This window comes from Equus quagga, chromosome 8 (genome assembly GCF_021613505.1).
Source record: "Equus quagga isolate Etosha38 chromosome 8, UCLA_HA_Equagga_1.0, whole genome shotgun sequence".
Taxonomy (NCBI): Eukaryota; Metazoa; Chordata; class Mammalia; order Perissodactyla; family Equidae; genus Equus; species Equus quagga.
In genome coordinates this window covers 37,022,491-37,044,781 of record NC_060274.1, presented here as the reverse complement: position 1 = coordinate 37,044,781, position 22,291 = coordinate 37,022,491, and the positions used below count along the sequence as shown (strand labels likewise).

General features: G+C 34.6%; 1 protein-coding gene across 2 annotated transcripts in view; it reads right to left on the bottom strand.

Annotated features, from left to right (window-relative positions):
* Nucleotides 1-22,291, bottom strand: part of CDK13 (cyclin dependent kinase 13) — a 108,863-nt gene that overhangs the window by 23,757 nt on the left and 62,815 nt on the right. For both annotated transcript variants that reach the window (XM_046669133.1, XM_046669134.1), the window contains exons 6-7: nt 13,055-13,244; nt 11,795-11,851 (exon numbers count right to left, since the gene is read on the bottom strand). In XM_046669133.1, the coding sequence (XP_046525089.1) occupies nt 11,795-11,851; nt 13,055-13,244 (247 nt within the window). The remainder of the gene's footprint in view (nt 1-11,794; nt 11,852-13,054; nt 13,245-22,291) is intronic.

Genomic DNA, 22,291 nt, shown 5'->3' with positions numbered 1-22,291 from the left:
ACTATCCCCTTAATATATAAAAATAAAAAGGAGTTGGCTGGCTGTAACTGTAATTTAATCAAAGAAAGGTCTTTATCAACTCTACTGTTCAATACTGTTTTCCTTTCCATAATAACTTTTAGAGAGAATAACTGATTTAAACGTAATTGATCGTGACAAAATCTGGCAAATTACTAATGTGTAGCAAGATACAGTTCAAATTGGAACCACCCTAACGAAACTTTTCAACTGGGCATATCTTTGGCAACATTTAATTGATTTCAACCCATTTTAGCATGAATAGCAAACACAGAAATGTAGACTATAGTAGTTGAAGTCTATGCTGCAAAGAACCACTAGCAACAGGTATACTTTATCAGATGATTCCTTTGTCACCTTCTACCAAAGAAAACATATACATACTGCTACCTCTTTATTTGCCGTAGAAGAGATTATCTAGTAAGTTGTATTAGGGACAAGTTTGACCATCACAGTACAAATTCTCTGGCAAAGTGTTTTCAATCCTCAGAGAATGATCATGTGCTAGCTGATTCACATGAATAAAGAGGGTTCTAAGAAGTCAGAGGTGGTTCTTTGACTGATTCATCGTTAGGGTATACTAACCTATATAGGGTGATAAGTATGTCTTTACATCGATTTTAAACCTCTCTTTCTTTCTGGACATCCTCTAAAACACAAGGACTCAAAGGCCTAGTATAGGAAATTCTCCAGGAAGGCTGAGTTCCAAACCTATTTACCTGAGGTTGGCATGGACCTGGACCAGTTCTGGGAAGAAGGAAAAGGAGCATACAATTTATAAAGCAATTCTCACTCGCCAACTGTAGGTCTGCAGTTCCAGGTAGTGTAAGACCTCAACAGCCTGATCTGCTCTGCCCCCACTGAGCCAAATTTCTCCAAATAATTTAAACACTTGCACTATAAGCTATAGATCTGGGCATCACAGCATTACCACAGATAGGACTATCATTAACAGTATGCCAAAACCAGGAAAAAGGGTAATTGACCTTGGTATATAAATTGTGAAAATAAGGAGCATGGTCTAATATGTATATTTTCAATAGCAAATTAGGATTAAATTTTTCTAATAAAGTATTTTTTCTTAGTGATTTTTGTTTGTTTACTGGCATCACTTATCTTTATATAATGAGATCTTTTAAACTCTAGATACTCTAATTAAGCTAGACTTAATACTTCTTTAAAAATATGTTCACCTCTTTATGCCTTAACTCCTTTTAAATTTGAAATTCCTTCCTTATTTTTCTTTCATTCAAATCCTATACCTCCTTCAAGACATAGTGAAAGACTCATTTCCATAAAGTCTAATCTCTATTTACAATAGATTTTCACATTCTTAAATTTATATCATACTCACCACTGTACTGAAATCTCTATTTTATGTTTTCTATCTTCCCAGAAAGTCAAAAGACCCCAGAGACCATTCTTTATTATGAACCCCACACACAAAGCCCAGAACAATGCTGGGCATAGGGCAGACACCCTAATGTATACGGCCCTGAAACTTTAGGTAACATACATGAATTAGCTGGGTGGGAGAAAAAAGTCTGTGAAAATTATGATGGCCAGTTCTCTAAAACATTTCAATGGTCTCTAAGCATATGAAACCTATGGTCTTATTACTCAAGTACAACTAGATATCTATAGTCTCAAGGAAATGTAAACCTATCTATAAATAGTTAATTTTTAATCTTTTTATGTTTAGAAATGTATTAAAATATATTTAAAAAATAAAAGAACTTATTCCTTTTATTATCATTTGGAGAAATTACACAAATTAAAGTTACTAAATTTTATGGAAAAAGGAATATTTAAATAAAAGATTATTATTTATATACTGTGTATCAAGTTCTAGGCAACATGTGGAACACAGTCATCTTCAGCAGTCAAAATTAGACTAGTGTAATTTCTAATTAACTCTAATAATATTCAGAAGTGAAAATATTTAGCACATTTTCAAAAGTGATTAAGTACAAAACTAGGTGAAATATACTTCTAAATGTATAGCAAAAATATTTAATGTACACTAATTAATAGCTTTTCGAAGTATTTCCAAATGCTTAGTTTCTGTCAGAAGAAAAATAAAGAACTACGTAAAGACTGCGAAAAAACATTCAACTATAAAATTTGACCCAGAAAGTTCCATTTTAAAACACTAATGTAATCTCAAAATTGTGGAAATTCTTTCATTTGTGAAGTAAATATATATTCGGGCTGATACATACTTTTTATAAAACAAAGTACCATCCCAACATTTTTCTTTACATTCACTGAAATAGCAACAGAGTAGAGAACAAAGACATTCTATCTGTTCAGTGATCAAATTCTAAGACTTTTCCTCTAGATAATCCCAGGAAGTCAAAAGACTAGGGTAATGAGGGGAGGTAGGATATGGTTACGGTCTTCCCTACCTAGGGCCTGAGAAGCAACACAGTATCCCCAGCAAACCCAGCACTGCTGTGAGGGTGTCCCCCCAAGCTGGCAGGGGCTCAGCCTCCTATCTGGTCTAGATAAACGGCAAAGAAGAGCTCAGAGCAAGATCCTAGGCCCTTGAAGTATTTGAGGGTTCTGGATAATCTCAGTTAAAATATACAAACCACGGTTGCTAACTTTGTTAAAAACCCTTCTGGGCTGGCCCTGTGGCCGAGTAGTTAAGTTCGCACGCTCTGCTTTGGGAGCCCAGGGTTTCGTCGGTTCAGATCCTGGGCGTGGATGTGGTACCACTCATCAGGCCACGTTGAGGCGGCACCCCACATGCCACAACTAGAAGGGCCCACAACTAAAACATACAACTATGTACTGGGGGAATTTGGGGAGAAAAAGCAGGAAAAAAAAAGACTGGCAACAGTTGTTAACTCAGGTGCCAATCTTTAAAAAAAAAACAAACTCTTCTATGAAATGAAAAAAAGAATCATATGCGTAAAAGAAAATACCTAAACTAGCTCTAAAATGCTTCATTTTCCCAACACCACATCTAATAAAGTCTGTCCCTATTCCTTTCAGACTATAATTTATAGCTTTTAGAGAAACATGGCAAACCTTCAGCTAACTAAATTCATTACATACACAAACGCCATGCCTCCTTCAGAGTCTACTGCAGAAACACCTATCAAACCTACAAAAAAAATCTGGGACCTATTTTTAACACCAACCTAGCTTCTGAGGTCAAAATTCCAGGAGTTAGCCTTGATTGCTCTTTCCTTCAAATTTCACATCTAATCTATCTACAACTTCTGTCAACTCTACATCCAAACTACAACCTAAATTCAACCATTTCCCACAATTTCAAGGAAATCTGAGCCCCCATTGTCTTTCCATTGCAACTGCTGCAACAGCCTCTTAACTAGCCCCATTGCCTCCACCTCTGACCTCCCTCCCCAACTTCTTAAAGTTTTTTTAAGCATAAAACCAGATCATATCACTTACTTGCTAAAACTGTTCAGTGATTTCCAAATGCAGCTAAATAAAATAAGGTAAATAAAATAAACTGCCTCACTTGATAAGACCGTACTCCCAAGTATCTGACCCTCTATTTTTACACTGGGCAACTTCTGAGTCCTCAAACTTTCCCAGTCTGTTCCCAGGCTTTGCAGCTGCTAAACTCCCTCTACTTGGAATGTTCTTTGTGTAGGTTTTCATTAAGTTATCCTTTTCTCTTTGCTCAGGTCTTAGCTCAATTTTACTTCCTCAGAGGTCTATCCTAACTGCTTTAGCTAAAATTAACCCAGCAGCCACCCCCATGCCCACAGTGACTCTACAGTCACTATTTTATTTGCTTTGTAGCATTTAGTATTTTAAACTCTTTCCTCTACCCCACAGCTTCACTGTCTACTTTCTCTCGTCATCGTGTAAATGAGACTAGGGACTTGGTCTGTCTTTCATAGCTGTGTCTCTAATACATAAACAACAGGTAATACTTAGGTCTGTGTTTGGCAGACAGTAAGCACTTAATAATATTTTTAATCAACTGACTTATGCCACAATCACATAACAATAAACAATCTTTTTCCTCATGCCCTTTCCCCCTCCTTCCTATTTTCAGTCCCATTTTCCTCCCTTTGATATTTTCCAAGAAAAATAACTTTTCAAATTTCTGTATCATAACATTGCTACAGAGAAACAAAAGTAATTTTCTTTGAATTGATGTCACCTTACAATCACTTGTTTGTTCTTACTACACATGCAAACTTAGAAGTCCTATAAGTGCCTGAATCTTTTGGATCGTAACCATCCAAAAGGAAATTTATTATCTTCTGCCACAAACCTGCTTCCTGTTTCCCTCAGCAAACAGCATCACTGTTTATGGCAGAGGCTGCTGGCTGTCTTCCAAAATCTGTTCTTCCTTTCCTCGATGGTAGCTGCCCACCTACACTACATTCCCAACCTTACTGCAGTGAGGGCCAGTTAGACCAAGTTCTCACCCATGGAACATGAGCGCTTGTGATTTCTAGGTCTGGCTCATAATACTCCTCCCTCTTCTCTAGCTTCTGGCTGACAGAAATGGTGACAGCCTTGGAAGGCACGTGAAGAAGATGGCAGATCTTCCAACCTGGATCCCTGAATGATGGTATGAAGCTGAGTTACCACTTAATCTAATGATATTGTTAAAATATTCTTAAGTGTGCACTAAGGTAAGCAACAACCACTCTAGATTATTAAGTGAGAAATATATATATAAACTTCCTATTCTTTAAGCCACTAGGTTTTGAGGTTCTCTTTGTTATAACAGTTTAGCTTATCCTAACTAATACGCCATTTATCTAGTTGCTTAAGCAGAAAAGTTAAACAGTAGGGGTGGAGGCAGGGATGTGTCTAACAACAGATATTAAACCATCAGGTTCTAACAATTCTACATCATATGATATAATTCATCTCTGTCTTTGCAGCATCTATGGCCATTCCCTAGTTCTCGCCATAACCATCCTACCTAGGTTTACTAAAACAGCTTTCTAACTGATTTCTCTTGTTCCAGACGTACAAGGTCAATTCATCTTCCAAAGTACAAAGTGATCATATAAAATATGATAGCATAAAATGAAATGTATTACACCTTTAATACACACTGCTGCCTCCTAGAGAATATCCACACAAAGCCTGTAACATTCTTCATTACTTGGTTCTTGCTCCAACCACACTGAACCACCAATTCCCTAAGAAGGGTGAGCAAATGCTCATTTTCTAAAACAAGAAGATAAGCCAAGGAGAGAAAAGAGCTGGTAAGAAAACCTTCAAAAATATAGTGGTGCTGTAATTATGTTTTCAATGAGCACTTTAAATAAGATTTTAAATAAACTTTTAAAAGTTAAAATTGACAAAAGACAATGAAAATGATTATTAAAGTCAAGGAAAAACTTGTGATAATTTATTGAAAAATTTTGCAAAACGGGGGCCACACCAACTTTCCATCTTAGTGTTTAATGAAAAAGAAGCAAACATTAACAAAGTACACAGACAGAAAGACTTTAATCATAAAAGCAAATTCCAAGGTAGCTGGAGTTAGAAGAGAATAAGGCCAATTTTTAATCACCTAATTCAATAATCGTTTATAGTATTATCAAGAAAATATTCCATGTTATGATTAGGATGCTGTGTTTACAAATGTTAAGACAAAAGTAAAAGACAGTGAAATTATGTTTTGAAACTAGACATTTAAGCCCCAAGAAAACTAAAGTACTGCTGCAATATGAAAATAGATCATTCAAAGTTAGACAAATAAATAAAAATCCAGAATCTCCAAAAACGAACATTTCGAACTTGGTCTACTAAGTTTGGCTACCCATTGTCAACGTCCTAAAGATAGTCCTGTTTAGATCACACAGAGAAAAGGCAAACTGATGTGACACCATATGACACTTTATTTTTTCTTTTATTCATGAAAGAACATCGTTCAAAGAACAGAGTTCAACATCGTTATTATCTTGGGGGCAGGGGATGAGAGTTGAAAAGAACGGCAGAAGAAAAAAATGTTATAAAGAAAGACCAGAGGCAGGAAAACCAATATAATTCTATTTACAATGGTCTACATGAGGCATATCTAAATGTAATAGGGACTGGATACCTTTAACTAAAACAGGGAATACATGAAAAGGAACAGACTTCTTTCTGGGGAATGTGAAGATAGGTTTTGTAACAATATGTTTAATTTAAGGTACCCTAGATCACCTAGGTGGAGATGTCCACTAAACACACAGGTTTAGAGATGAGAAGAAAGATCAAGGCTTGAAATTCAGATTTGTAGTCTTCAGCACTAAGGGAATGGATGAGATTCTCCCTATACAAGGAGGGGTAATACTGTACCCTAAAGAACTAAATTGCCCTTCCCATTTTATATGCTCAAAAAGTGTAAGCTACCGCATTAGGGCTAAAAGAAGTACAATTCAATCTTGATCTTGTAGTTGTCAGTGATCTAAATGAGATTTCCATTCCTGAAGCTTGTTCAGTCGCATTGTTTATTGTCATTCGTATGTTATTAATGATCTTTTTATTACCACAGTTTCAATATTGTCCAGGGTCTCCCAGAAGATCCTCTGCATTACCTAGAATCCCAAGCTCCCTGCACTAATCTGTATCAGGAGGGTCCTCAAGATCAGGATGACCTTCTCCTGGATCAGAACTAATCAAGCAGTTACTGTGAATGTGTTTTATGTTTTACAGCATATAAAACACAAAATTTAAAATATGATCCCTGCCTTTAAAATGACTCTAATTCCAGCTTGAGTAAAAAGAAGAAAACAAGTAATAAGATCAGCATTAAGGAGGCAATTTTAATCCTGAATATAATTTCATCTAGTCTTGGAACAAGTAGCAAGAAGTATTCTCTCTTTCTCCCATTAACAGCTGTATAGCTTTGAGAAAAGTCCGTTTTGCTTTCAATGGCAATTTTAGGAAAAGCCACTAGATGGAGATATTACTTTCAAAAATGTTGTTTAAGAAACATTTGATCACAGTAACTTTTTTAGAACCATGAAAGATATGTTTTCAATACCCAATAAGTAAAGACTGTAGAGATTTCAAATCCTTAATCTCAAAGAATAATGAGATCTATGGAGATTAAGTGACTTGCCCAAGCTTCCACAACTGGTTAAATGGCAGTGCCAGGACTAGAGCAAATTTCCTGATTCAGGTTTTATGTTCCTTGCATTAAAAAAGTAAATGTAGTAAGTTATAGTTTCTTCTCTAGAAAATGCAATTAATTTCAACTTATATGAAAAACACATTTTTTCATAAGGGGCAGTCACATAAAGAAAAAAGTATCCTCTATCATTTGGAAAAGCACTGCAGCAATGAGTTGGTAAAATAAAAACTCAGAAAAGGATACATCATTGTGGCTAAAGTCTCAGGAAAAGCTGGACTTAAAAGAGCTACTGAAAAAATGAAGAAGTAATGAAGACACGGGGCAAAAACTTCTCAAGTTCTATATTTCTCAATGCCAGATGGAACACAGTATAAATACTGATGTTTAAAATAAGAAAATGATTCTTGAAGTTTAAAGGAATCATATTCCCCCTAATTTTAACCCAGTGGTTCTCCTTCTTTTTTCTATTATATAGCACACGTGACAGAGGAGATCCATACTGGTCACACACCCCCAATGTTCAATTCCTACATCCTAGCTGTAACTTGATAGAGGAAAACTCTAGTTTTCCTCAAATTCAAAAAAGATATCCAAAATCAAATGAGTGAGGAAGATGTAGCTGAAGCTACTACAGATAAGCTGAAATCTGCTCCATTTTGAAACAAAAAATCTTGCAATAATTTCTTGAACACTTCAATTATTCTATCTGTAAGAGCTACTTACTTATAAAATACTTCAAAATGACCTAACCTTTGGATGGGTGTATTATGATAAAGCCTTACCTTTCTGCTTATAATAACAAAGAAATATGAATGAAAAATCATTTGCTTTATGTTTATTTCAAGAAATATCCAGAAAATTTGGACAATACAGTAAATCAGCTAAAGGCAGAATTAAGTATATTAGAAATTAGTATGTTATTAAAATTTACTGGAACAATGTATTTTAAAATCATTCCACTGAATTAAGCCTGATTTTAAAGAAATTGGAATTATTAGATTCTGAAAAAGAGAAGTTTTAAAGGAGTACATAAACTCCTGAAGGACAGGATATTTGTTTATAAAACAAAACGATATACTAAGTTTTTATCTTACAAATTTGATTAAGCAGAAAAATCAGCATACATTACCTAAAGAAGCAAAGGATTTAAAATTTTCTAGTTCTCTCAGCTCAAAATTCCTCCATCAATTCAGCAGGGCAATGGGGACCATGGCTCAGTAAATCCATCACACCCTGGCACTCCAGGAAACCCAACATCCCATTTTAAAAGGAAAAATCAACACAAAAATGGAGTTTGATATATAGAATTTGGCTTTTACAGTCAGTTTTTCTGGAAAATAGCTATTCCAATGTGAACAAATATCTGCATTTAAAAAGAATAAGATGGAAAATGATAATTTAGCTGTTCTCCATCTCCAGTGAAATCTAACATGAAAACAAGAAAAAAAGGATTTTTTTTTACTACGATACATGAAACAAGCCAGACAAAGACAAATATCATATGATCTCTCTTGTATGTTGAATCTGAAAAAAAAAGAAACCAACAAACTCACAGAAACAAAGAACAGATTGGTGGTTGCCAGAGGTGGGGGTAGGGATGGGAAAACTGGGTGAAGGAGGTCAAAAAGTAAAAAAAGTAATAAAGCTGCCCAAAAAAAAACAAACTTCAAAGAAAACATCCTTTTAAAATAAGAACTGATGCACCTTACCCTGTATACAATATGACAGTAGCTTATGAAAAACAGTATTTTTATTCTAAATCCCAATATATGGCTAAAGTCAAATGTCCGAAAGTACAATACTGTGGACTAAGAGCGAACACATCAGGGAGAAACTAGCCTCTCCCCACAAGGATATTCAACCAACCATCAATAGTTCATTAACACCAACAAGAAACACAGGATGGTATTTACTGACTGTCTTTTGTGAGCAAAGTACAGTGAAGGGTTAAGAAAACAGAAACTTAAATTTCATACTAGCTCAATGATATTATCCCCATTTACACATAAGGAAACTAAGGTGTAGAGAGATTAAGTAACTTGTCCAAGTTCACACAAACCATAAACTGATTTGAGCCTGGGCCGTGCATTTGTAAATCCACCCTACAAGGAGTAGGCTGCCTAGCAGATGAGGTAAAATTGCACATAAAAAGATACCACAAAGAGCGCAGGGGATTGTGCTTAGCAGTGTTCCCATTGCTGGAAACACCTCCATTCAGGCCACTTAAGACTAGGAATACCATACTGGACAATTCTTTTCTTCTCTGCAAATATGTAAAAAAGAAGGCTATAGAATAATTAAATGGGAGTATCATATATTTAGTAAATATCTGAATTCTGTGTGGAAATTATGATCCCTTCTAGGCAAATGTCAGTATAGAGAGACATTACAGCATGGTGGTTAAGAGCAAGATTTTAGAAGTCTTCTGTCACCAGTAGCTTGGGGGAGTTACTTAACCTCTATGGGCATCAATTTTCTCATCTGCAAAATGGGGATAACAATAATACTTACTCACAGAGTTGTTATACAACTAAACGAGATACTAATATTTGTCAAGCACTCAGCACAGTGCTTGGCACATAATAAATACTCAATAAAAATTAATTCTTGCTGTTGTTCTATTATCATCACTACATCTAAATAAATTACAGGAAACACACTGTCTTGCTTCTCCTCATCTCTCTCTCCCTTGTCAGAAATCATAGTGGATGCTTTCTTTTCCAATTCCAGAACCAACATTTGGGATATGGTCATCCTAATGACTGCTCTTTTGCTTTCCTGTGGTTCATTTCCATTTTGGGTACATCACTTTTCCTTTCTTGCCTTTTGTCACTGGCCTATTATCCTATCCCTCTTCCTGAGGTATAACCAACCCAACAATGACAGCCACCACCTCTCTCTGCAGCCTCTTCTTGCACAGAGCCTTATAGCACAAACTTGGCCATGCTCTCCTAGTGGTGGCCTTTGAATTCTCCCTCTCTGACCTCCTCAGATTTCATGTGTTTCACACAGTGGTGAGGGAGAAGTATTCACAGGAGAAGAAAAAAAAGGAGCGGGGGGATTTATATTCAAGGATGACAGACACAAACTTGTATTAATAAAGCATGATCTAACTACAGTGAAATCTCAATTAGCCAGCTAAGCAGACAGAATCCTTAATTAAGCAGAATCTCCCCCTAAAGAACAGTCACTGAAATCTAGTCATTCAAAAAATGTATCTCAAGTGAAGTTTTGGATTAAGTACACATTTAGACCAATTTATTTTTCCTTCAATTTCTACCAAGAGGCATTTTACATATGGTGAAAAGAATGAAAAATTAGAAGTTGGAAACCTTGAACTACACACTTTTGATTCTGCCAACAAATACTTTTTGATCTTTAAAGTCACTCAACTCTTTCTACCACTCAGTTTTCTCAAATGCAAAATGAAAATTATAGCTTTTACTCTCTAGAACAGTTTTAAACTTAAAAAAAGAAAAAAATCAAAGATACAACCATTTGTTAAAGTATTAATTAGAAGTGTAGTAGGTAAAATAAAATCAGAAAAGCTCTGGCCAAAATAGGTATAGGAAACTGGAGCCCTGTCCTAATAACCCACCCACACCACAGTTTCTGAGCGGTTTCATGGAACTCTAATGGATCCAAAATACACCATTTAAAAATCTCTGAACACTAAACAATGAAAGCAATTTTCAGAGTGACGTCATAGGCATTCCAAGATTCAAAAATAAACAGATTTTTTCACTCTAAAAAATTCAAACAACAGAAGATGTTTTCAACTAACCAGAAACTGGCAAAAATTCAGTCAAAGTGTAAAGCCCTATTTCTAAGAATTCCAATTAACTGATATTTCATTATATGAAACTATGCTTACACTAAAGAAATTACAGAGTTGCCATAAAGAATTTCAAAATTAAACACATATATATCTATTATACCTGGAAATAAAAAAACGATGCTAACAGGAAAGGAATGGGCTAAACTAGAGCTTTACTAAACTCAGTTAATTCCATAGTTTATTTATAAAAAACTGACTACTTTACAGAAATATTTTATTTTGAAATTCCATATTAGTTCTAATAAGACAAGTCATATTTCACTACCACTAGGCACAAAAGAAGCCAAGTGGGATATACATCCCGACCTTAGCCAGAAAAGCTCCACACACAGAAGGTCTATAAAGAACTTCCTCACAACAGTTTGTTTAAACACAAGGTTCTAGGGAGTTACAAACACACACACACAACTGCAGAGATAACTACATTTAAAAGAAAAGGAAGTCCAAAATAATTAAAACAAAGTTTATACATTTAAACACGCAACATAAAAAGCATATAAGGTTTTTCACCAAACACAAAAATTATAAACATCTTAACATCTGGATCTACATTAGAAATTTAAGTAAGAATTTTTTAAAAATTCATAAGTTCAGTTAAGTCAGACTTTAAATGGCACATTTTTAAAGAAATTTTATTTACCCCTAAGTGCTAAAAAACATATATTTTTAAACTGAGATAAAAGTATAAAACTTTGTAATTAAATTATCAACCCTAAAATGGTATAAGATTTCATTATTTCCTGTATTTAACTGTGAAAAGTAAATTTCCCTTTTGTTAGAAAAATAAACCATCAATAAGGTATTCTTAGTAAAGCTTCTAAAACTGGTCTCTACTGTCCACGATGTTCATTTGAAAGTACTCTTACCTTTCTTCTGAGCTATATAATCGAGCAAGTCCAAAATCTGCGAGTTTTATCTGCCCTCTGGTGGAATAAGACAAAATGAACAAAAGGTATTAGTCTACTCTCAATTGATCATACACATTCATAATCTATTCCTAGAACTAATCAAAAATACACATATAAACGTCAACTTTGATCACACTGCAGTACTCAAGGTCCTACAAGGCAAGGCAAGTAGATGAACATACAAGATAAGGTAAAAAATTAGTATGTTCTGGATAATTTCAACTACCATTATTATTATACTAGTACTATTATTGTTATTATAGTACTAGTTTCCAGTATTTCAGTACTATTCAGTTCCTATTTAGAAAAGTACAATTCAATGGAAATAAAACAAAATGAGATAATTTCTACTACTTAGTAGTAAGATAAATTACTTGTTCAATAATGCTCAAGAACTAAATCACATTATTTTAAATTTATGTTTCATTTTCCAGTTCTTAGAGGCACTAGGTGTACAGAATACTTTCTACTAACTAAAATCAGGACCAGGTATACCTCATTTAAACTAACAAATTGTACCAATCACAACAGAATTATCAGAGTTCAAGTCATCCTGCTAGCAAAATATATAACATAAACTTTAAATATATATGTGTGTGTGTGCATATACACACTTCAAAAAAGTTCACTTTAAAAATTGTGATGACTGCTTTTAAAATAATTCTGAATTAAAAAAAAAATTCTAGGGGCTGGCCCCGTGGCCAAGTGCTTCAGTTCACGCACTCTGCTGTGGCGGCCCAGGGTTTTGCTGGTCCGGGTCCTGGGTGGGGACATGGCACCGCTCATCTAAGCCATGCTGAGGCAGCGTCCCACATGCCGCAACTAGAAGGACTCACAACTAAAAACATACAACCATGTACTGGGGGGCTTTGGGGAGAAAAAGGAAAAATAAAAATCTAAAAAAAAAAAAAATTCTAAACGCTATTCTTAACCTAAAGCTGAAATCATATTACTATTAGAAGATGCATTCACATTGCTTGGAAAAATATCAAACAAGAAAGTCAACTAAGTATTATTTTATGTACATTACAAACTATTATTGGAAGTTAATTAACTAAAGTGTATTTAACACAACTTCAGATATAGCCCAATGATATTTTGATCATGTTAAAACAGTTTGATCAATGAAATAACTAAATTTTAAATTCTTTTAACAGAATCAAGGTATACATTATATAACACTCATTTTAGACATATGTAATCAAACTCATATCATACCTATTATTTAGAAGAATATTTGAACATTTAATATCTCTATGCAAAAAGTTCTTCTTATGACAATAATCCAGACCTTCCATGAGCTGTCTCATAAATGACTTTATGTGATTTTCATTAAAATGAACCAAGCCTGATTCCAGTAGTCCCATCAGATCATGGTCCATGTATTCAAACACCAGATAAAATGCACCTAAGAACAAGAATAATTAATACATTAGAGACTTCTATTCTTACAATTTTTCTATAAGTTCAAAATTTTTAAACATAAAAAGCTGGGAAGAAAATTAATCCATGAAAAGAAATGCTACTTTGTCCACTTTAACAACATTCATCCTTCTCTCTAAATTTAATACCTATAAATATAAATATACCCCAAGGAAACATCTAATCTAGTTTTCTGCTCCTAAAGAAAACTGTTATGACATAAAATCAACCTTGCTGAATTCCACACTGCATAGTTTCTGGGTGTGATTAACATAAAATAAATTCCTAAATGTTTTATATATTAAACAAATTCTCTCTCAGTGGAAGCTGAATAAAATCAGTACAGTTCATCAAAGAAAATTTAAAGGTGTTAAAAGAACTGCCTTTAATAAAAAGGAGCCAACTGGGCCCAGTTGGACTTTAGATGACTTCTATTAAGGCTTCAATAAACATATAATTTAATTCTGTTTATACAGCTCCAGAGCATTTGAAAGCATACAAATTACAACTTTATTTTATAAAACCAGCTTAATCCTGCTACCAAAATAGCACATCGCACATACACAAGCACACTTATGAGAGATTCAAAAGTCCTAAATAAAAATTTGCACAAATTGAATCCACCACCATATCAACAAATACCCCAATCAAGCAGAATTGAACTTAGCAATTCAAGAATGGAAAAGCTAATAAAATTCAAGACACCTATCTATCAAAGAAAAAAACTATTAATATGCCCAAAAAGGCATCTGAAGAAAGTTCACGATCAGTTTCTAACTAAAAACAGAGAAAAGACATCATAGTAAACGTACAATAGAAGGATTCTTTTTAAAAGTTTACAGTGGCACCTCTCTGAAACCAACAGCCAATGTCCTGTTTAACAGCAAAATGCATGGTGTGGACATTAGACAAAAATGTTCATTATAACTAACTTTTCTCAAAGTCAGTAAGTAAATTAAAGACAAAGTATAAATATTGAAAGAGACAAAGAGAACACAACTACTGGTAGATGAACATCCTCCTGAAAAGTCCAACAGGGAATCATATTAAAAAAGCAAAAGACTTCATATATGCCAGCAACAATTCACTAGAAAACGAAATTTCAATGATTCCACAATAGAAAAATAATACTACAAATCACTAGAAATAAACTGTAAGAAGAATTATACCAATTCACTAAGAAATATCAAACTGTAAAATTCTATATTTTAAAGCAATTTCAATAATAGGACTAATGATTTGTTTTCTTTTGCTGAGGGGACACAACAAAATAATTCTAAAATTTACCTTGAAGAAAACAAAAATCAGAGGACTAGCCAAAACATTTCTGAAAATAACTACTTGCCCTATCAGAAATTAACATGACCTATCATACTATAGGGACAGACAGAACAGCATAATACAACATATATCAGAAAACAAACCCCAAATATATATACCCTTATAACTATGAAAACATCCATTTTAAGTCAGTTAAGAAAAAAAGAGGCAAAATGGTATCAGGACAAAGGTGTAACCCCATAGGGAGATGGGGAGTTTTGTCAAAGACAAAACTCATTTAAAAACTGACAGACTTCACTAAATAAAAATTTAGAATCACGCACATAAGAAAACGATATGAAATATAAAAGGCAAATAACAAACTGGGGAAACACATTTGCAACATATAACAGATTAACACCCTTAATAAAAAATAGTCTTACAAATCAGTACAAAAAGAGACCAATTCCATGACAGAAAAGGACAAATAAAATGAACTGTCAATAAGCAAAAGAACACTTATGTCCAAAAACAACATAAAAAAATATTTAATCTCACTATTAATCAAAATATACAAATCAAAGCAACAATATATCACTTTTAACTAAAAGGAAAGGATCAAAAGAAAGACAATACACAGTGTTAACAAAGGTGTGAGGTAAACAGACACTGTTATATGGTGTCAGTAGTAAATTGGTATATTTACAAAATATAATAGGGAAATATGCATCAAAGCTTTAAAAATTACATACCCTTTTACATAGCAATTGCATTTATAGATATTTAGCATAAGGAAATAAGGATTTCAAAAGTTTAGCCATAAGTATGTTCACTAAAAGCAAGGTAATAATAAAAATACTTAAAAATAAAACATTAAGCAAAAAAAAGGAGGGGGGTTATTATAATGCATCTATACCATACCATGCGCTTAGAAAAATGTTGTAGAGGGACAATATTGATGTGGAAATGTATTGATGTTGTTAAAGTAAGGAGATTATCAGATACTGTGTATTTGACGCATCTATCTCACTATCTTAGATGGTATTAAGCAACACAGTTAGAAGAGACAGCATTCAGAGTTGCACAATCCAAAGCAGTTGCTACCAGCCCCATGTGGCTACGGAACACGTGAAATGCGGCTAGTCTAAATGTGCTGGAAATGTAAAGCATACACTGGATGTTGAAGACTTAGAATAACAAAACAGTATAAAATATCTCCACCATTTGTTATACTGATTACATATTGAAATGATCTAGTTGACATACTGGGTTAAATAAATATTAAAATTAAGAGACTAGTTTTTTTAATGAGGCTAACAGATTATTTTAAATGAGTACATGATAGGCTCGCATTCTATGTCTACTAGACATTACTGAATTAGAGGTATAAGAATTAAACAGGAGAACTAAAACTATCTCTATAAGCAGATGACGTGATTTTTTTAGTGTCTGAAAAGACAAACATTCAATGAAAAATTATTAAAAACAGTAACATAATTTAGAAAAACAAATAAAACTTACAGTAATCATTAACATAACTACCAGTTAAATGATAAAATGGAAGATTCCATTTATATTAAATTTTTTTTTAATTTAAGAAATGTGCAAAATCCTTCAGAGATAAACTATAAAACCTTCTTACAAGGCTGAAAACTATACACAAACAAATGGATAGATTCTTAGATAGGAAGGCTCAACATGATAAAGATGTCAATTTTCCCTAAGTTAATTTATAAATTAAACACAAGTTCACTTTTTAAAATACCTTATTTTTTTTTCCTACTGACAAGCTGATGTTATATCCATACCAAAAAATAAGTAAGAACAGCTATGAATATACCTAAAAGAGAAAAGGCAGATGGGCACTAGGCTCTACCAGATATTAAGACAGTATAATTTTTTATAATTACAAAGTACGAGGGGCCGGTCCTGTGGCATAGTGGTTAATTTTGTAGTGGTTAAGTTAGGCTCATTCCACTTCAGTGCCTCAGGTTTTTGCAGATTCAGATCCCGAGCATAGACCTACAGCACTCATCAGCCATGCTGTGGTGGCAACCCACATATAAAGTGGAGGAAGACTGGCACGGATGTTAGCTCAGGGCCAATCTTCCTCAGCAAAAAAAAAAAAAAAAAAAGGTACGATAACTGGTTAGTGAACATGAAAAAACCCAGAAATCCAGAAATATACCCAAGTGCGTACAGAACTTTAGTAAATGATAAAGATGGTATATCAATTCACTGTGGAAAAGACAGACTTGTTAATTAGCAATACTAGGACAACTGAATAGATGGACAGAAACAGACAAAATGGATCTATTCCTCAGAATAAATAACGGCATAAAAAGCAAATGAACCAGTTCTAAATATAAAAAATAAAACTATGAAAGTATTTTTTTTTAAAAAAACAAAAATTCTTGAATAACTTCAAAGTACGGAAAACTTTCCTAAGAATCAAACCAAGAAGCAATAAGGGGAAAAGACTGATAATGTGACTATGTAAAAATAAAAATCTATTGCACGTCTAGAAAGACTTGCAAGCAAATTTAGAAGAACACAGCAATCTGGAAAAATTTCATTGGCAACTTCTATTCCAGATAAATGATTAGTATCCATTATAAAAGGTCTCTCTAAATTGAAAAGAAAAAGATTAACAATCTTACAAAAAATTGGGCAAAAGAAGACGGATAAATCAGAAAAAAAAAGAAAAGAAAAAGGCAGCAGCAAAGTGCCCTTAAATCAACGGAAAGTTGCTTAACTTTGCTCATAATGAAAATTTATTTCCCAAACTAAAACTTCATCACAATAACAAATTGACAACAATCCAAAAAGTTTGACAACCAGACTCTATTGACAAAGCTGGGAGGAACACTCAGACAATGCTAGGAATTTGGCAATATCTAGCTTAATCACATTTAGCATTTCCCTTTGACCTAACAATCCCAATTGTAGGAACCTATCCCAAAAACTCAGTGACCAAAATACAAGATGATGTAGGCAGGGAGCTATTCAACACAACACTATTTCTAATAGTGAAAGACAGAAAACAATGCAAATGCCTATCAGGAGGAGACTGACTGAATAAGCTGTGGCCCATCCACACAACGGAGTACCGTGTAGCCGTAAGAAGGGACGAGGATGATCTCTGTCTACTGATGTGGAGTAATCCTCAAGATACAAGATTAAATGAAGAGAACTAGGCACAGGAGAGTACTCATTAAAATGCTACCTTTTATATAAAAAGGGGAGGGTGAATATATAGGAAAGAAAAGTCAAAAGAATGAACTAAATACTTAAAAAAAGCAGTTGCCCAGGGGTAAGGGAGAGCATAGGAAAAAGAGGCATGGAAATGAGACTATGCTGAATGTGCCCTGTTTTGTGTGTGTGTGTGTGAGGAAGACTGTCCCTGAGCTACTATCTGTGCCAATCCTCCGCATTGTGTATGGGGGACCCACCACAGCATGGCTTGATGAGCAGTCTGTAGGTCTGCATCCAGGATCCAAACCTGTGAACCGCAGGCTGCTGAAGCAGAGCAGCGAACTTGATCACTATGCCAACAGGGCGGCCCCAGACCATGTGCCCCTGTTTTATAGTTTTGAGTTTGGAACCATGTAAATGTTTTACATGATTAAAATACATCATTAAACCAAAAAGCGTAAAAAAGCAATGCCTAAAAAAATTGGAAACAGTTAAATCTAAATGTGTATTAAACTGGCTGCATAAACTATCTATGCCACAGTATTCTGACTATATATCCCTAGTGGGGTATATTCTAAGGACAAAAAGAACCACTGAGAAATCTTAAACTGGATTCAGTAGTCTTCTTAGTAATTAATATTAGCACTGGTATTGTTACCTGAAATTATTATATATATGTATATTGTAGGCTAAACTATGTTAATATCCTAGGAAGCAAGACTTTTAGTATAAAAGAAAGACAAGTATAAGATAAAAAAATACATAAATCCTGTACTTTTAATTTTAAATTAAAATCATCTATGGTATGCAGCCTCCAAGATTCCCAGTGAGTCTCATCTCCTGGTATGCGTGCCTCCCCACAGTGATTCAAGGATGGTCTGTGCGACAAACAAAATATTGCAGAAGTGACAATGTCACTGACTACCAAGGCTAGGTCATAAAGACACTGCAGCTTCCATCATACTTCTTGGATCACTTGTTGTGGGAGTAGCCAGCCACCATGCTGCCAAGATAGTCAAGAAACTCTGTGGAAAGGCCCCTGTGAAGAAGAACTGAGACCTCCCACCAAGAGTAGAACTATAACTTGCCAGCCATGTGAGAGAGCCACCTTGGAGGCAGATTCTCCAACCCTGAGCAAGCCTAGTAACTACAGCCCCAGTCAACAGCTCACTGTAATCTCATGAGAGATCCAGAGCCAAAACTGCTCAGCCAGGATGTTCCCAAATTTCTCCCCATAGAAACCGCAGGAGGTAACAGCTTCCAGCATTACCTTTGAAGTGTAATTATCAAAGAACTGAACTTCTATCTAAATAAGCATCTAGATCTAATTACCATTTATAGGAAATATGAGGCACAGAAGAACAAACACCACCAAAAGGAAGCCTTTAGCCAAATCTAAAATGCTGCCTATTCTTCAATAAATAAATTGAATGAAACTTCTAAAAGGCAATAGGAGATACTATAGATTACAAGAGACTTAGGATAATAATTAACCACATACTATCTGCAGATCTTGTTTGCATCCAAATTCAAAGAAAGCAACCATAAAAAATGTTTTTGAGACAAGTGGATAAACGTAAACAGGGACTGTTAGATAATATAAAATTACTGCCAATTTTCTTATGTTTAAGGCCTCTTTCTTATCTTTTTTTTTTTAACATAACCACAATTTCATTATCAACTGTAGACAGATAGTCAAGTATTTATGCTTACAATATGATGCCTGGGATTCACTTAAAAATAATCCAGCAAAATAAAAACAAGTAGGGAGAAACAAATGAAACGAGATCAGCAAAATGTGATAATTGCTAAGTGTGAAAGATGAGGACACTGGAGTTCATCAGACTATTTTCTCTACTTTTAAGTATGTTTGAGCATTTCAGTAATAATGCTTTTTTTTTAAGGTCTGAAACAAAACTAAATAAATAAAAAATTTTAGAAGGCTTTCGAATTATCTTGAATTAAGGGGTATATTTCTTGTTCCCATATTTTAAATTTGGTTTTTATTTTTATCAAGGTTATATATTTAAGACAATGTTTTCAAATTGAGTCATGAAACCAATTTAGTAGGTCATGACCTGCATTTTTAAAAACCTTTTTCTATTACTTGATATTTTTTCCTACACTGTATTTAAACGTTAATAAAATATATGAAATAATATTTTTTATAATAAAGCATGCGAAGTAAAATTTCATTTGGATAGGAATTTATATACATACATATGCTTAGAAAAATGTCCAATATCAAATTCTAAGAGCAGTTTATCTCTGTGTGAGCAGATGGGTGAATTTTACTTTCTTCTTATGCTGCCATTTTCTGACTTTTCTACAAGGAACACAAATAATAATTTTTAAATATATTAACAACTGTGCCTAATATACAAACTGATACGGAAAAAAAACAACCCAACTGAAAGAAATGGCAATGTCACAAATAAAAGAGTGCACACAGGAAATCAAAATGGTAAACACATATAAGATGCTCCATACTTCACTAGTAATCAGGAAAGTAATAATCAAAGAAAGAATGAGATACCATTTTTACCTATCAGACTGACAATATCCAGTGGTATCCAAATGAAAGGAAACTTATACACTGTTACAATTTTTTAGCAAAGTAATCTGACTATCTATTAATTAAAAATACAACTATCCTTTGACTTTTGGAAGTAAACCAAAGGAAATAATAGCACCAGTATGCAAATATACATGTATAATGACATTCCTAGCAGTATTGTTTGTAATGGAAAAAAAGGTGGGAAAAATTGAGTGCCCATCAAGAGAGAAATCATTGAATAAACCTAGTATATCTACCCTGTGGCATATTACACAATTATGTAAAAGAAAGCTTTATCACCTAAAGATATATTCTATCTTTTAATAAGAAAAGCAGGGGCCGGCCCTGTAGCTGAGTGGTTAAGTTCACGTGGTCTGCTACGGCAGCCCAGGGTTTCGCTGGTGCAGATCCTGGGCACGGACATGGCACTGCTCGTTAGGCCACATTGAGGTAGCGTCCCACATGCCACAACTAGAGGGACCTGTGCCTAAGATATAGAACTATGTACCAGGGCAGGATTTGGGGAGATAAAGCAGGGGAAAAAAAAAGAAAGAAAAGTAAAATACAGAGTAAAAAAACAATTAGCACCAGGGACTTCTGGTTTCCAGTTTGACATGTAGGAAGTTTGGAAGTTGCCACACCCATCCTCAAAACAAGAAAATTGCAGAACAAACTGGGAATCAACAATTCTTAGAACTATCAGAGAACTGAGGTACTCGAGTAAACCACTGCCCCCCAAATTGGTGAGAGAGACAGGCAGATACAGAGAATCACAACCCACCAGAGCAGAAGCCCAGAAGCAGAAACCCCCACAGGAACCACTATCGGGGTAGGAAAGCCTAAACTGTAATTGTCAAATTGCTGGAGGCTCAGTGTGAACAAGTTTGGGAGTTACAAACTCCAGGGGACCCACTCTTAGGGCGGCCCCCACACTTCTGCAAGTTTTACCATCAAGAACCCTACCAGGTCATCACATTGAAGATGAGAGAAAAATCATCCGTGCTTCCAGTAAAGACAGGGGAAAGGAGTCATGAAGAAATATACCCAGAGCATTCTGTTCTCAACAAGGCCTGCCCTCAAGAAAACTATTTTACCAGAGGTTAACTGACTGGGGTTCTACAGGAGCCTTACCAACCTGGCAGAGAGGAAATATCCAACTCTAGAATATTCTAGCCTTTGACTTAGGAGAAGGAAATACTCAACTCCAGCACCCTTTAGCATTCCTGTCTCACTTAAAAGGGAATAAATAAGAAAACTGAGAAACAGATCTGAAGGAGACAGCCCAAGGATATAGGCTCACTAAAAGAACTGAGACCAAATTACAGAGCTATAGAACACTTCTCCTCCCCCCATAACTTACCACCATATAAATGGGGCTCCTGTACAATAACAGGAGAATACAACTGAAAGAACTGTACATCTCAGACCTTATTTAAGAAAAAGTCTCCAGGGAAACTGAAGGGCAACAGGGAAGGAGCTCTTATCCTGTGACAAAGTTTCAGCTAATAGGAAGCACAGTGTAAGTGAACCAGATAAACATAAAACCTTACACTAACAGCCGGTTTACCTCAGTTCTTTTTATCCAACACATCATGCCCACCTTTCAACAAAAAAATTACAAGGTATGCTAAAACACAGACTGAAGAGAAAAAGCAAGCAGCCGAGTCAGATTCGATACAGAAGAGAAATTGAAATGATCACACTAGGGATTTTAAATTACTATGATTAATATTCTAAGGGTTCTATTGAAGAAAGTAGCATGCAAGAGCAGATGGCTATTGTAAGCAAGAGAAATGTAAATTCTAAGAAAGAATCAAAAGAAAATGCTAGAAATCAAAAACACTGTTAACAGAAATAATGCCTTTGATGGGCTCATCAATACACCAGACATGGCTGAGCAAAGAATCACTGAGCCAGAAGATATGCCAATAGGATCTTCCAAAAATGAAATGCAAAGGGAAAAAAAATGAGAAAGACAGAACACTCAAAAAATGTGGGACAATTACAAAAGGTGTTAACAT